The sequence below is a fragment of the Protobothrops mucrosquamatus genome, unplaced genomic scaffold (genome assembly GCF_001527695.2).
Source record: "Protobothrops mucrosquamatus isolate PMUCROS unplaced genomic scaffold, P.Mucros_1.0 scaffold_154, whole genome shotgun sequence".
Classification (NCBI taxonomy): Eukaryota; Metazoa; Chordata; class Lepidosauria; order Squamata; family Viperidae; genus Protobothrops; species Protobothrops mucrosquamatus.
Genome location: NW_015386230.1, coordinates 1736149 through 1753791, shown reverse-complemented (window position 1 = coordinate 1753791; position 17643 = coordinate 1736149). Strand labels below are relative to the sequence as shown.

The following is a 17643-nucleotide window of genomic DNA, read 5'->3' as shown; positions in this document are numbered from 1 at the left end:
CCCTAAATCAAGATGAGGGATGGCCTATGGATGAGAATCTTCTCTACCCTGTCAGCCATCCTCCAAGTAACAGGCCTCTGTCGGGGGCCCAGAACAAACAGCAGAGCCACATTTTTAGGCTCTTCTTGAAGATCAGGATCGTAGGGATAGTCTTCACCTCCAATGAACAGAGATGAAAAGGCTCCTCTCTTGGACCCACCAGCCGAAATTCTTTGGCTGATAGGATCTGAAGTGGGCTCTTTTTGCTGGAACAAATGGAGCAGGGTGAGATGGCTCCTCAGACACCCTAGATATTATGAGTTTAAGCAACATATAACTCCAGAAATAAAGTGAGATTTCTGTGTATCTAGGATATGTAGTGAGATGATTGTTGACGCTATTTGAATGGTTAAAATGAAAGCCAGAAACTCTGAAAGGAATTCTTAAAAGTAGGGAAATGGGCATTAAAAGGGAAATGCCTTTCAGTATAAGGAATAGAAGAAAACTAAAGTAATGCACATGGAGACAAAAACGTCTTCATATATATGTTGATGAGAGCTGAGCCCCTGGGAACTGAAAAGAAAAGACAATTTAAAGGCTGTGATGGATAGTTGAATGTAAATAATAACTCAGTATGGGGGCCCTTTGTTAAAACCAAATTCTATCCTGGGGTTAGACAAGAAAATTTACATAAAATTACCACCTGTCATTTTTATCATTCATTTTATTGATATGCTCAATCTCAAAATGAGCCCCAACATAATGCCTTTATAGAAACAGATGATGTCTTTATCTGGACTATTTCTACCATAATGACACCTCAACACGACTACAATGATAAAAAAGACTGGGGCAATTCTACTATAAGAGAAAGTTATAACTGAGACTTGTTTAGCCTAGGAAAAAAAAGACAACTTGAGAGCAGAGGACTTGAGTGTGTAGATTATATACTGTATGGTAGGGAAAGAGTAATTAAGGAAAGGTTTTCTCTTTCCTACCAGTAGGGCGTTTTCTGAAGTCAATTATGCCAGATGGGTGAAGGCCATCTACCCTGACATCTTTAAAAAAGGAACAAACAATTTCTTGTGACAAATTCAAATCCATGAATGATTCTAGTCACAGTCTGGTCTGTACTGTTTTCAGGAGCAAAGGCATTATATTCTGAATATTAATTACTAGCTATAGCTATTATTTTCATGCTCAGTTTATGGGCATCAATACTTGAAAAATAAAAATGATGCTCCGAGTTTCCTTAGAGATAACATAGCAGCCTAATTAACAGTAGATAGGTAAGAAAATATCTCTGTACGACATCTCTGAAGGCAACACGGTTCAAACAAGCACCTGCCTTTAACATGAAGCATTTTCTTTCCTTCTTTAAATGGGAGAATCCACTTGGGAAAGTACTGTGATTCTATAGTCTATAAAAAGATTTGTTTATGTACAGTATTTATTCAATTTGTACAACCATCCACCCATATATGTGATACTGGGTGGGTCTCTTGTTGCAATCTGGCGATCACGAAGTTTTTTGCAAACCCATCAGATATTTCTAGTCAATGGCATAAATAATCCAGTGAGCTGCCTGGAGACGATGGCTCAGTTAGCATAAATTTTATAGCTGCTCCAAATTCAGTAATTAAATCTTCTTACACCTGGAAATGGAATCAGACACCACAGAGGAAATTTCTTTGACTGCTGTTTGCATCCTTAAAAAGTTCGTGACAGCAGCTATTTGATGAAAATGTCCAAAGTCATCACAGATCATTAATTCACACCAAACATCAAGACAAAAAATAAATACACACACACACACACACATCATTGCAGCATCCCCATAGTCATGTGATCAACTGGCAACTGAGTCATATTTATGACGGTTGCAGTGTCCCAGGGTCATGTAATCATCTTTTGAGACCTTCTGACAAGCAAAGTCAATGGTGAAACCAAATTCATTTAACAACTATGTCATTGACTTAACTACTGCAGTGATTCACTTAACAACTGTGGCAAGACAACTCATAAAATAGGGCAAAATTCACTTAAGAATTCTTTCACTTAGCAATAGAAATGTTGGGCTCAATTGTGGTCGTACGTCGAGGACTACCTGTAATCGTTTTATTTTAAAACATTAGGACATGACAAAAAGAACTTTAGAAGAAATATGAAATGTTTGCAATCTGAAAGGATTAGAGATTGACTGGGTTGTTTTTTTTAAATTGCAGCCAATTTTCATGGGAACTAAGTTGCTGAAAGCATTACCATGTATTCAAGATAATAGGTGATAGCGTATTCAAGATAATAGGTGATAGCGTTTGGCTGACTTCCCATATTGAGAGTATATTACTGATTTTATCTTCCAAGGTCCAAAGGTAGGAAAGATAAGCCATTATCTCTTACTCATCCAAAGCAACTGACATCAGATGAGTAATCTTTTGTTTCTGTTTTTGTTTCTATTGCAACCCCCCCTTTAGAGAGGTCACCATTATAACCAGATCTTTGTCAGTAGCTTTATTCTTCTGCTAAATAGTATTAGTGCTCATGGCTTCCTTTCTAAGAAGAATTACTTTCTCCATACTTTTACAGAGCAGAGTTGCATTATAATGGCAAAGAAGGGGTGTGCAATTGTAGTTAACGAGGCCTTCGCAACACACATCAACAGTATCCAAATACTGCATTGGTGCAAACCTCTGGTTACTTAGAGCTGCCACAGAATGTCAACTTTTGCCCCCAAAGGATCAAAATATGTATTCTAGAATCATAAGTCAACATGGATGGTATAGGCAAGCTTAAAGTACAGTGGGAACATCGTATTATTAAATTGCCTTTGAGCCAAAATATAACGCAATAGCAAGTGTGTGTAACAGCACACCCAGTAAAATGCAGCTGAAGGATGCTGCAGTTATTTAAATTTTACCAGTAATTTGTGTAAGAGCAAGCAGCATTATTATAGGAACTGTGAGGACTTGTTCCTTTCACTTCTGAATCTTTTTTCTCTTTCAGTATGTCTTCTTCAGGATACTTTCCCCATGCCTGGAAGAGGGATTTTTGTTTATCCCACATCCATGAAAAAGCAGCAGGAGCAGAGATTTAGAATTCCTGCCATGTAATAATTTGCCCCTTAAAATCAATCAGTGTCTCCGTATCACCCTTAATCATCAACTGTAAAAACATACAGTATTTTTCATATCATAGTAGGATAGGAGAATTTCTGGAAAATATGTTGACCACCTAAGAATTTTGATCTTCTTAAAACATTGTTCTAGAATGGATATGATTTGGGATCCAGATAGTAGTAGTAGTAATAATAATAATAATAATAATAATAATAATAATAATAATAATAATAATGATAATAGTAAACTTGGAAGGGACCTTGAAGGTCATCTAGTCCAACCCCCTGCTCAGGCAGGAAACCCTATACTATTTCAGACAAATGGCTGTCCAGTCTCTTCTTAAAAACTTCCAGTGTTGGAGCATTCACCGCTTCTGGAGGCAGGTTGTTCGCTTCTGGAGGAAGGTTGTGCTATAGAGGTTTCTTATATTCAATATGTGTGTGTACACATTAAGTGCTCCTGTGCTACAGTTAAATGAAAACTTTTGCTATGAGGCTAAGCTTTCTTCCATGATGCCCAGATAGTCTCAGCAGTAAGCTACACTTGAACCCATTCATGCATAGACCATACTATATGTGTTATTTGCAGCTTGTCATGATGGTTCACTAACTGGGCTTGTAGTTTAGCATGGGATCTTCCTTGACTGCTCTATACATCTGCATTCCCATAGATTCTCCTGTCAATCACATCTAAACCTGTCACCTTAGCTACAAAGTATATTCTTGTACATCTGTTATTTTCTGAATGGTTAATAGCTTTAAGTTCAGTAGCAGTTTTTTTCCAAGAATCATGATTTATAGTTGGTGTGCTCTACTTTTCTTTGATTAAACAATTTTGTTAGGACTCTAGAAGCACACCTTCTCTGTAACAGTTCCTGTCCTCTGAAATGAGGTTTCTCACCAAGATCTGGATGGCTCCCACTCTGGTGTTGTTTAGAAGAGCTGTGAAGATCTGACTCTTCACCAAAGCCTTTGTAAAAGAGCATGAGACCCCTCATTTTATAGTGCTTCGTATCTTTTTTATTCTAACTTCCTTGGTTGTTTTATTCTAACTTCCTTGGCTGCCTAGTATCATTGAAAATCCGGTGGCATACAAGTTTAATAATTATATGAAACTATGAACTGAAAGGATGATAAATGAAGTAACTAGTTTTTCCCTAAAGTTAGAACGTTCATGTTAAGAATTGAAAGTAGTATTCAATGACATCTTAATTTTTTTTATTACTAAACTGGAAAATATGAAACTTTTTTTAAAGGGACAACAATCCATTATCAGAATGAAAAAAAAATATATTTCTTTTTAGAAAACTCATAGATATACATACAAGTAATTGAACATTTTGCTCAGCAGGATTTCTTTCACTGAAAGTAATACTGAACAACCTCCAAGATTGGTACAAAACTTTAAACATATCACAATTAATCACACTGAATTAAAATAATCAAAGTAAATATCTGTGTTTCATCTTTTTGTTTTTGCAGACCGCATTCATTATTCAATGACAATAAGTTCAAGCTACGGTATTATTTTAAGGTTTGAAACTGGAAAAAGTTAAATTTAACCTGAAGAAATGCTGGAAATTTAAATAATCAGATGCAAAGTCCCTTAAAATATCTTTTGTTAGGGAAATCGAAGTAAATGAAAACAGTAATTTGGAAATATTTATCCTTCAAAGGTGTCATCAGCAGTTTTAATGAAAGGTTTAACTTTCTCTCCTCAAGGGCAGTTTAAATTAGATAAACATGCCTGTGAGACAGAAAGGAAATAAAACAGGCTGAGCAAAATTCAAACTTTAATTTGGCTTCTGGCAGGATGTAAGGATGGGGGGGGGGGCGAAGGAATTTGCTGCTGAGTGCTGTTAAAATGTAAAGAAGTAAAGATTTCTGGTTTACAGATGTTAAAAATCTGTCCTGAGAGTTGTTAAGAGAAGTTCCTTATACACAAGGAAATGGGTGCAAATTAGAATGACACATTAAAACATGGACCTGTTCTGAGTACCAGAATAATGTTACTGAAAATGATAAATGGTTAGAATTTTTTGCAAGTCAGCTGCCACTCATTCAAAGATCTACTGGTAGGTAAACCCTTCTCTCGACTGTGTGCATTTGCACTTGCTCAACCATATCTACATAAACTTAAATATTACAAAAAACAGCCAGCTTGATATAATGGTTAAGACATCAGGCTAGGAACTAGGAGACTGAGTTCTATTCCTGCCTAAGGCACACAACCAGCTGGATTATCCTGGGCCAGTCATTCTCTCAGCCCTAGGAAGGAGGCAGTGACAAACCTTTTTACAAAAGGCAACTTCTGTAAAAATTTGCCAAGAAAACGGTAGGGACTTGTCTAGTGAGTCTCTGAGAGTTGGACACAACTGAATGGAAGAAAAAATAAATATTAAAAAACACAGTAAATCCAGAAACAAATATCTTTCCCAAACTCTAAAGAAAGAATATCAAGTGTATATCAACATTAATTTGTACTTCCTAGACTAACAGGCTGCCCAGAGTCATTGGGAGGTGGGTGGCATACATTTAATAAATTATAATACACAGATTAATTGGGTTTCTTGTCAATTGCACATTGCTTAGTTATAAAATAGTGTACAATGTCTAAATTCAGGGAAATTGTGTATATAAAAAAGCATATATTAAAGAAAGCCTATATTAATGTGTCCCCGAAGGATAATTCCATAAAAAAATAAATGCATTTATGTGCTTGTCTTTTTTAAAACATAAAAAATTAGAAACACATTTGAATGTATATAAAGCCAACTCATCCAATCCCAATGGTGGCTGAAATTGAGACTTGCATAGTTGTTAAGTATGGAACAGTTTACAAAATGCCCCTGTGTTGGATAAGTTCTTGAATAAAGAGCTTTGATTATTGAAATATTTGTTCACATAAAACTAGTGTTGATAATTGCTTCACAGCAGAAATAATGTAATCCATTGGTGTTGAAAGCATTAGTCCCAGTAACAATGCCAAGTTTTCTCTAGAATCTCAATCAAAGGCTTCCTCTTGAAGATGCAGATCGTTTAACATAAACCTTCATGGTGCTACCTGGAATTAAGTAGGTCAAATTGCTTTGAAAAATAGCAAGAGGACGCCCTGAAGGGGAAAAGAAGGATTGAAATGCTGTGAAAAAGGACTAAGAATATTGACAACAGTAAATAAGATAATTATACACAGGTTAAGATTAAATGGTACAATGGAAATGTTATTGTACTCCAGAAATGCTTTAGATCCTGGCCACCACAGGATTCCTGTATTTCTATAGAATACCCCCCACAAAAAGGGCCAACGGATGTTCCACACCATACTCTAAAGTCCTAATAATGCAAATTCCCCTTCTGGTCATAAAGGTGGAAAGAGGGAAGGAGGGGAGAAATTGATAAAGTAATTCAACAACATAGTGCTATTGTCAAGAGGGCAGTTAGATTGTATAAAGTATGTCACAAACTGGAGCAGAATCAATCAACATCTTCAGGGCATATTTAACACATACTCGAGCTTTGCTGGTGTTGGTGTTGTCATCCAAGACATCTGGAAGCATTGGAAAAAGCTGCCTTATGCTTTTAAAAAACAACCTTGCCCAGCCTGATGCCTTCTAGGTGACCTAAAATTCCTTTTATCCTCAACTAGCGGTGTACTATATGTAAATGGTGGGATATGAAATCCAGCATATCTGGCAGTCTCCAGGTTGGGAAAATCTTCAGACTCAAATGTAACGAATACAGCACTGCTTTAGGTATATTACTCCTTTCCCTTTCCCTGCTAATTTGTCTACAGAAGTTTATTATTATTAAACAAAAATAATCTGGGGTTATCACCTGATTGTCTGGACTTGAAAATTAAACAAGGCCAGTCCCAATTAGCACTAGGCACATAGATAGTCCATTCTGGGCCTGGGCAACAAAAAATTAGCTATCGGTTCTGCCAAAGTGGTGCGAACCAGCTGAATCCCACCACTGGGTAGGAGTCTGGCAGTAGAATGATTTGTTAATGTTAATATCAAAAACAAGAAGTGGTAGTAGTAGGAAGTCAGTCAGTCATCACTCAAGAACTGACCTGCTGGCATTTGGGTTAGTCCTTTAATAGTCAACCCTGTTTTTATATTCTGCCAAGCTTTTGCGAGGACGGTTTTGTTAGGAATAACAAGGGAGAAGTTATTATAAAAATGGAAGAAAGGGTGTCTTCCTGCCTTTATCTTTCTGCAATGGGTCTTTTCTTAGATAGGGATGCAGACTGATGCTATCAGCAGACACCATCAGTTACCAGCATGCATAAGCAAAGTTATGTTAGGAGTTCTAACATTTTTTTTCTCATAGAACAATCAGCTCAAGAAACAGTTCTAAGGGTATTTCCATTCCATTCCAGAGAACACTGGACTATTGAAATTATTGATAAACAATTCCTTTCCATAAGCAGAAAATTCCTGCAAGCATGTTCTAAATAGAACACAATAGTATTCCATCTAGGCTTAGTATTGCCAGACAATATGGTCTTTCCTGATTATGCTAGTAATCAGTGGTTCTCAACCTTTTTAATGCCGCGACCCCAACCGGTCATAAGTCGAGGACTAAACCGGTCGTAAGTCGAGGACTAAACCGGTCGTAAGTCGAGGACTAAACCAGTCGTAAGTCGAGGACTACCCAACCGGTCGTAAGTCGAGGACTTTCCCTGCCTGGGAGTGCTGCGCATGCGTGGTTCCGCCCCCTGCACCAGCAGAGACGGAGCAGGCCGACCACCAGCTGGCCCAGCCCAAGGGAGGTAAGGCACCCGCCGGAAAAGGGGGGGAAAAATGGCGGACAAAAAAAATGGTGGACAGCCTTGCTTGGCGACCCCCATGAAATGGTCGATCGACCCCAAATGGGGTCCCGACCCACAGGTTGAGAACCACTGTGCTAGTTATTTTAAAAGAAGACACCAAGAACAGAAATTGGGAACTTCATCACTAAGCTATAAGATTTTTAGAAAGCACTGAAACACAAAATTAATATAACTAATATAATTTATTAAGATAATTGGTATATATTAACCATATTGATTATACAATTAATATATTGTTCAAATAGAGAAAAGTGCAAATACTTGACTGCTCAATCTGCCTCTATGGTTTGCATTAACGCTCAGATGTCTGTAGAAATGTCAGACAAAATTGGACACAATCTTCATTGGAAGATTGTAATTGATGTTAATTAAAGGACATTCATGAAGCATGTTGCTTTGGGAATATAGATAAAAAGAATTATCATAAATATTATAAAAGCAGTTCTCATTTTTAGAACCTTTATCTTGGATACCCAAGGTATTTTATACAAAAGTTTGTATACAACACGCATTACTTATCCTGTCTTTGGTAGTTACAAAAGTTATTTAATCAGAGTAAATCCGTTTCAATTGGGAAGGAAGGAAGGAAGGAAGGAAGGAAGGAAGGAAGGAAGGAAGGAAGGAAGGAAGGAAGGAAGGAAGGAAGGAAGGAAGGAAGGAAGGAAGGGAATTTGATGTAGCTTCATGACTGGAAATATGCATCTCAGTATACCATATCTTAAATTTGTGCCTGATGGCACCTAAGCAATACAGGAAAAAATAGATTTAAAATGTATTATTTAAAGACAAACAAAATTCAGTTTAAGCAAGAGCAAAATCTGTGAAGCTGATAAAACAGATGAAGCCAACACATTAAAAAAAACTACTTACCTTGAATGTTTTGAATGATCACTTTCCCCAGAGTAGAACTAAAATACAGGATGTGGAGATATCCCCTACATCTTTTTATTTTGGGTATTTCTAAAGCTGTTGACAGATCTGCAAAGATTTTTATAAGTGCTTTTATCTAAATATGCTGATAACCTATTCTGAATCAGAAATTCTGTCTTACCAGGATAACTGATTATGGACAGAGCTGTATGCATATACAGACGAATGCCCTTTCAAAAATTGCATACAATATGGAAGATCTTGCAAGCAGCTGGTAGTGTTACACTACATGAATGTATCTTTCCTGCAGAGTTTAAACTTATTCAAATCCAAGTAAAAGCATGCCTAGATCTTCTGTGAATCTTTTATGGATTTTTGAGGAAAATGCCTAGGTGATGTTCATAATGCCATCTATTCTCACCTGTCCATGATCTCTGTGGAGTGATGATAAAATATTGGCACTGTGGATGATAACTGCAAATGGAGGCAGCTTCTTCTACGTTATGAACAGACAACATGCATCTCAAAGGGCTATATGAAGGCCAACACTTATAGTCCTCTGTATCCGTACTGTGGAATCCCTTTACAACAAAATATTCTGGGGATAGGGAGAAAAGATAAAGGATTACTACTATGTACCTGTTGGAAACTCAGAAGTATTTCAGAAATGAGAAAAATGGAAAGGATGTTTTAAGATTTTGCATCTCAACCAGAACGTATCTTCCCAGGCATGTCTAGCAAAACAGTCGTAAATCTTCTCTCTCACACATACCAAAGCTACTCTTTATTAGCAGGGTGGAAAGCCATAACTTTAACTCTTGTCTCCTTGGACATCTTTCATGCCATAAGTGACTTTATTTTTGTGTTTAGAAGGGTGTAGAATTTATTACAAAAAGAAGCAGGCCAAGAATTTTCAAGCTCTAGCAACATCTCCCACATTTTAAAAGCATTTCAAAAGAAATCAATAAACTTATTCGTAATGAAACTGACCTAAGCATATCACCTAAAACTAGAATGTTCAGAAGATAAGCCATTACACAATCCATGGATATATGAAATAGAAATAAGACTATGACCACAAGCTCTATCCTCTAATGTAGTAGTAGACCATTTTTGGAGCCTAAGATACGTTAGAAAAGTTGAAGCCTACAAAATGGCTGCCATGGGAAATTTGCCTATTCACAAAATGTCCACCATGGTTAGGAAAATCTATACCACAAATAAGTTAGCTCCCTCTCCCCCAAAGCTCTCTAATATTCCAGTAAAATACTATGGAGTCTAAAAGCATTGTCATAAATAGTCAAAGTTTTGTTTTATAAAATGTCATTTCCTTATATGTTGGTTTTATTAAAACAATATTTTTAAAATATCATATGAGCATTAAGTGGGCATTAGGAAAGGAACCTAGGGTGTTCATTTAGACCAGATTGCCAATCCCAACTGCCATAGCTATATGCCTAATAATATCTTAAAAGGGAATCAAGCACGTACACTTGGCTGCTCTGAAGTTGATTGACTTTTCAGATGTATGTTGTATAAATAATAGCAGAGGAATATGGCTGAGACTCATTAGTGTCAGCGCTAGAAGGTATGGTATGTCCTCATTTCCCATCATAGATTTACTAATGCATGAGAGTTGTTCAAAAGAAAAGCCCCCAAAATGAAGTAAATCCTACTCAATGCAGTCAGAGGTCCCTTTGTAGGGAAAGCTAATTTTATCAAAATCTCAATGACTCAAATCCCAAAGGGATTTAGGTTGACCAAGCTAGCGTTTCCCACTGATTACAATGGGTTTTAATTAAGCACATTTTAACTGGGTCAGGTCCTTATGCATTTAGTCTGATCTTCCTCACTAGTTATGATATCCATACCTTTTAAGTGAGAAGGCTTTTTCTGCAGATAAAGTCCTGACTTGTACAAATGCAAAACCTTTTGGAAAGCTCGTAAAGTTTCATTTGTTCCATATCGTAAATCACCTACATGCAGAGGAAGAAGAATGTTGTAAGGCGAAAAATACTGTAAAGCAGTTCTTATTTATATAAACATTTCAAACATATCTTTAACATTTTGAACTAGCACGTACCTGTGGCATTCAAGATGTCCTTCAAAATTGGTTGCAAAGCAATGGGTGCAGTATGAGGTAAGAGATAAGTGAAGAAATACCTAAAAACATATATAAAACCTTACATATTAAAACAGAAATCTTCCAAATTTTAGTAAAGATTGATAATAAAAAACTTAAATCTTATAATTTCTAACAAAACGAAATTGAAGCTTCTTGGCTAGAGCTAAATTTAGAACAGAAAAATCTGTCTTATCCTACTTTACACCAACGCTTTTTATTTATATTTATTGATATGTTTGGTCCACCCCATAATGAAACAAATTAACATTTTCTCAAATATCCTTGTTAATGAAATGATGCTTCCAGTTTTGTCCATGAGCCTCCCAGAAGTGAATTGGAACATATTCGAAATATCCCATTTGTAAACACTATTTACCCAGTTTTTGTGCCTGAGAAGAGGATATAATGAAAATTCATTAACTGATTCAAAGGAAGTGTGCATACTGAGCAATACACTAATTTTAAAGAACTGCCTGAATCTTTGGTCCCACTCTCATGAGCTAATTGTGGCAAAGTCACCTGCAGGATTTACATGTCATGTTAAGCCGTAATATATCTTGGCTTATTTATCCAATTTATATGGCCACCCAAGTCATTAATTGCCACTCTGGGGTTAAAAGAGAAAAAAGAAAAATATTCAATGAAAAACTATTACCAAACCAACCTTGTCCAACATCCTGGCCCAATGCCAAGGGAGGCCTCTGGGTTAAGGCTTTTTAAAAGACCAACAGTATATCATGTATTTCCAGCAACGAAATCATGTTTTAAACAGACATATATTGCAAGTGTCTCTCAACCTTAGTTACCCAGGTGATACTCAACTTGCTCCAACCTGGTGCCCCCCATATATTAGTTGCTCTGAGAATGAGTAGTGCTACCTTTCATTTTCTAATAAAGTCAGTCATGCAGGAAGAAGACTTACATAAGCACTACTATTTCTATCTCAGCAAAATTTTGAACAATGTTATATTCATACAAATTAATACAAAGAATACTTCTTCAGATCTGCTGTCTGTTACAACTTACATTTTTTTTGTTGCTTTCTAGTAAGCTAGTAGACACTTGTTAGTGCTGCCTAAGTTTGCCTGAATCTAAGCAGTACTCTAAGTTTGCCTGGATCTAAACCTTACTCTCATCAAATAAATCTTGAAAAATGTAAGATTTTTCTGCTTCCATCTTCCTTCTAAGTGAGATCCATTTAACTAGCAGAAGCACTCATTTAATTCTTAGTATAACCTATCAGCACTGATGGGGTCAGCATTGCTTCCTTCCATCTACTTTTAGCCATTTGTCTAATCAACGTCAGACATACAGTACTGTACATACTGTCCAGTATGCTATTCCCCAAGCCTGAGGAATTTTTGAAAGCAAACAAAAAGTAACTTAATATATGGTTTCCAGGGAAAAGCATTTATGAATGATAACTTTAGTCAAAATATCATGCAACATGCACTAATGTTTAAAGAATTATAGTAATGTAGAACAACTTCCTATAAATTAGCACTTTCCAGATGTATTGAGTAACAGACCCAGAGTTCCAGACACATTGGTCTTCATAGACAGAATTCTGAGGATTGCAATCTAATACGGCAGAATACAGTAGTTGGAGAAGTCTGACAAAAAAAAAAGAAAGAAATACTACATGAAAGAAAATGCTAAAAATACATGGATGTGATGATGTTCTTCTCCAGTTCTTTTTCTTTTAAACTTACCGGTTTTTCTTTATCCAACTTACCGGTATGCATTGAAAAGATTCCGTTTCTCATTTATTCCTTTACAGTTCCTATGGCTGACACATTTGAGAAAGAAGGTTTTTGTGGGGAATTTGAGAATGCAATCTTGATCCCTTTTGCAAGACAGCTCCTCAGTGCTCACATCATCCAGGTCTGTAACTTTCAGGAGCCCATTCACCATAACAAATTGCCTTGGTTGGAAATCTAGAAGAGCAATGGAACCCAGAGGAGAATTTGCCAAGTAATAGAGTAGTTCTACCAGATCCAGACAAATCTGAAAGAGAGATGGTAAACAAATAAAGAGATTTTCTTACATTATAACATCGCAGTCTACCTTTCTTCCTTATTATTTTGAAGTTCAATGCACAATTCATTGGAATTACAGTATATCTGCTATGGCAAAAACTTAAGGCCTTAATGTATATGTTGATCTAATGTAACAATGTAATGGGATCACAGCTAATTTTTCCATATTGTTTAACCGCACCTTAAATATGCATTTTAAAGTTAAACTACAATAGTGTACTGTAGATAAGTTGCCTTTGAAACAGTCCAGAAATGTCAGTGCAGAGAGTTTGCTCCTGCCTATATATGTTTACAGATATATTGACACTGATATGTTACAATCCTTCTAATAGCTTCCAGGCCCAAAGATTTATAATAGCTAGAATGTCTCCAGGAATGGCATGTCCACAGGATTTACACAGAAGTTTAATACCATGTTTTCAAGAGCAAAGATCTTCCCCAGACCCCTTCCTTCTATCATGATTCAGGATTGGGTCTACTGCTACTGATAAAATCCTCTTTGCTTTTGTTTCCTTACTTTAAATCTCTCTTCCCAGGGAATCTGCAGAAGCTGAATCATCTCCAAAGGGGTTCCAAGTTCCAGCATGGAAACCACTTTCATTTCAGGATACAGGCTATTATTATAGCATTGACCATGCAGCTGTCAGGAGAAAAACAGAATGAAGTATTAATACAGATGCAAAATATAGAAATTATTCTTTGAAAAAAAAATATTTTGCTAATGGTGGGAAAGGTCAAAGAAGATTTAAAAACTCAACTGCTCTTGCTAAGGTAAAAGTATGCCTTACATAGTTGATCCTAAACATGTTGGTAGAAGTTATAATTCATGAAGTTAATTGTCTGCATCTTGAAGTTGAGGGTTTATACCTCCCAGATAACTCTTTATTCTTACTTATGTTTATTTACCACTAAATCAGCCAAGAGTAATTTTCTTTCAAAGAAGTTTAGAAAATTGCTTCTTGTGGGTTTCTCTGTAGGATAATAAACAGTAATCAAACCAAGAAAGAGAATTCTGATTAGATGTTACCCACTGCACTTTATGTTTGGGATCAAATATTTTCTATTTTATTCAACGCTGCAAACTCAATTGGCATATTTTGCATGATACTCCCCACCTTTACCCTTTAACCCGCTAAATAAATATTGTGGCTTTCTTGCAGAAAGCCATGGGAGAAAAAACATCTTGAGGGCTATATGCATCAGAGCCCCAGGAGTCAAACTGGACTGCCCAAAGAAAGCTTACAAGCAAGGCATATAAGCATGAAACTTCTCCCATTATTGTTCCCCAACATATAGTATTCCAGAATGGAACCCTGTGGCCCTCCAGGTGTTTAAATATAGTATTTTTCACTATTGTGCATTTTCTTGGCAACAGTATGGCAATGGTTTGTCCCTACCTTTCTCTGACATATTCTTAGGTTAGCCTACCTAACAGTCTTAAAATTCCCACATGGTCACCAATCCAAGAAATGAATAAGGCCAACCATGCTCAGTTTCCAAGACCTGTCAAGAGTTAGCACAACACTTTCATCTGCTGGGCATGTCAAGGTGTCACAAGACTAACACTGCCAGCAGCATCAACCAGCATGTTCAGTGGAAAGGATGCAGCACTTTTGCAGATTATTAACATCTAAAGATTCACAGATTCACCACCACTGTGATATTCAGAGGTTAGGCAAATATTTATGAAACATGGCCACCGAAAGCCTAACTCACCATTAATTTGATTAAATTAAATTAAAAACCATTAAACTAAGCTGTCTTCATATTTTGTAGTAGCAAATTTCTGGAGTTTACAAACTGCATGTTGAAATATTAAGTAATATAGCAGCAGCCCTGCATTTTACTCCAAATATGCATTGTTCCCTACACCAAATCCTGGTAGGACCATGAAGGTTTTTCAATTGATCAGTCATTACATGACTGATTGTATGTGTTGTATGTAAACCTAGAATAGGTCCCCTTTAAACTAATCAAAGGAATTTCAGAAGAACAGGCATGCTTGTTGCAGTGCACACAACCTAATTTACAAAATAAAATATATCTGTAACATTTCCTCCTAAAAGCTATGGATTGGCCTACTAATTTGAGGTTGGACTCAAAACAAGAATATTTTAGTGAAAGCTTAAAATCTGATCATGTGACAAAACCAGTGGACTCATTAATTATATTTAAAAATTTATATGCTGCTCTCTGCCATGAGTAGTCAGCTTATTGGATGGATATTGAATGGATATTGATATCCATTCCCAGTAAACTGGCATGAGCTACACCTTTGAAACTACTAATCGAGGATATTAAAGTAGGATTGGGCTATTGCCTCACATTGCGTAAAGATCAATAATCTTGGATTAAGCACGCTCAACCATCACGTGGTTGAAAGTGGGGAGAAACGTAATTAGTAAAATATCTTAAGAAATTACAGCATTTACAACTACCCAAAACATCCAATTGGGCTCCTAGGCTGGGTCTCCTGCCCTCCTTCCCGAGCGCGCTGGCGGTACTACGTGCCTTGATGATCCCTTCATGATCCAGAGTCTGCAGCAGAACCGTCTCCTTCAACAGCTTGTAAGCAGCGAGCTGGAAACAACCTTCCGCGTGGCCGTAGCGTTGAACACAGCGAGTCACGTCGCTGCCTGTCCAGTGCACGGATTTCAGGGCGATTTCCTCGCCACCGGGCGACAAAACTGTTCTCAGCACCAGCTTCGTAATGCCAGCACCTACCACGCCCACGTCGCTTAGGCCGTTCAGTTGCGCGCAACCCAAAGGCTCTGCGACCTCTGCGCGCCTTGCGATGGATCGAGAAGCGCGCGCTTGGACAGAGGCTAGCAGGCGACTCAGGTCTTGCTGCCGCTGCTCCAGTTCCCTCATCAGATCCAGAGGCGGCTGGGAATCTAAGAGCCTCCAAGGGCCCGAGAGAACAAGGGCCAAAGCAAGCAGAACAACGGGCGAGATCAACAGCGCAAGTAGCGCCTCAGGACCCGGCATGGCGAAAAAAGGAAGGAGGGAGCGCACTGGCGAGCAGCCGGCCTGAGTATCAGGCTGAGTTTGGTGAAACGAGAAAGGTGAGGCTTCAGACAAGGAGGCGGGTTTCCAGCAAGGAACTGCCCACCTCTCAGACTGGCCTTGCCCCCAAATTATGCACATTCGTGATTTCGAGGACTCTTTCCCTTCTCGGGGCGGGGCAGGGCGGGGCGGGTGCGGGAGAACCTAAAACCAACTTTTTCTTTTCTCCAGTGGCAAGGAGTAACGATGCGACGACTGTTCAAGAGAGGATTTGGCTTGGCTACGAGGTTCAGACGAATTGATTAAATGCAAATATCACTTGAAGACGACCCCCGACATCCCGTGATGAACTTCACCGCCGATCTTGTCAACCGCCGGAATAAACCCTCCAAATTCTTTTCCAGCTCAGAGGGCGATGCTTTTTGATCGATCAGTTCACATGCGCTGGTTTTGAAAAGCTTGGGTTATCAATGTTAAACAAGGGCATTTGGGAGTGGAAAATAGTGCTCTTTCCCCTCCCCCTTTTTGAATTTTATTTTACAGTTGTTGCTGGAGGGATAAGAATATAGGAAAACCTTCATCCAGGGAGGGAAAAAAAAACTTCAAAGTGTTGCAGAAAAAAACACGCTACTTACTTTGAAATGTTTGCCACAAACATTTCAAGATTATTAGAGCTGCTGTTATTAAAGGTAGGGAGGGAATTGAAGGGAATGTGTATAAACCCAACCTCCAGCAAATTACAGTTCAAAACCTCAAAAGCCCTAAGAGAACAAGCCATGGCTCTAGTTTCTTTGGCGGAAGGACAGTATGCAAATAAAACAACTAGTAAAGTAGAGTGCAAGTACGGAATATGAAGAAACTCGCAAGCTGTCCCATCCCATACCTGGGGAGAAGGCTCCCAGGCATTCTGAGACCCCACAGTTTTTGTTTGTTGGAGAAGACTTGTACCCCATTGTTCTGGCACTTTGGTATCCTTCAGATTTCATCACTTTAAAAAGTAACAGGGTAAACTTCATCCACTTCCATTGCCATTTCTTAATGCTAGGACTTTGGAATTATTTAAACATAACATTTTAGGGTGTTTTTATAGCATCAATGGATGTTATTGCACTCATGTTTTTGAGACAATACAGGATTAGGAACAATTTTTGGGCTGTGTTTTAAATGCACTCTTAAACTGGTTTTGTTTAAGAGAATATGTTTTAGTTAAAGCATTTTAGAATTTGTTTTACTGCCATATGGATTTTCCAAAATATTCAGCCATTGTATTGTTACAGTATTTGAGGGGAGTATTCTAAAGTCTAATTTGTATGAACTTCCTTTTGTTTTATTAATGTTATGCCTATTTTACTTATATATACTTATAAATACCTGATTAATTTCCAATTGCACTGCTCGAAATGCGTTAAAAATGGGATGCATTCTTATTAACATTTTGTCAGGATTACAGTAACAATTCTAATGAAAATTACTTCTGTGAAGCTATTACTTTTTCTTACAATGAATTTCAAGCCTTTCCAATTAGGAAAGGCTTTTCTTTTTATGTCAAAAAGAATTGAGATTCTCAAGATGCTATTCCTTGCTATTTTCTGAATGTATGAAGTGTGAAGATAGATAAGTGGAAGAAATATAGTATAAGAATTAGCATATGAATTTAAAGGCACGGACATCTATC

At 37.5% G+C, this 17643-nt stretch overlaps 1 protein-coding gene across 1 annotated transcript; it reads right to left on the bottom strand.

The window, feature by feature from the left end:
• Positions 1-5970: 5970 nt before the first annotated feature.
• Positions 5971-15950, bottom strand: LOC107291266 (extracellular tyrosine-protein kinase PKDCC-like). Its single transcript, XM_015820259.1, has 7 exons — positions 15474-15950; positions 13480-13602; positions 12659-12930; positions 10882-10961; positions 10670-10774; positions 9220-9396; positions 5971-6206 (listed from the first exon to the last, which is right to left on the bottom strand). Exons 1-7 carry the CDS (start codon positions 15948-15950, stop codon positions 6103-6105), a joined length of 1338 nt encoding a protein of 445 aa, XP_015675745.1. The 3' UTR covers positions 5971-6102.
• Between the last annotated feature and the right edge of the window lie 1693 nt (positions 15951-17643).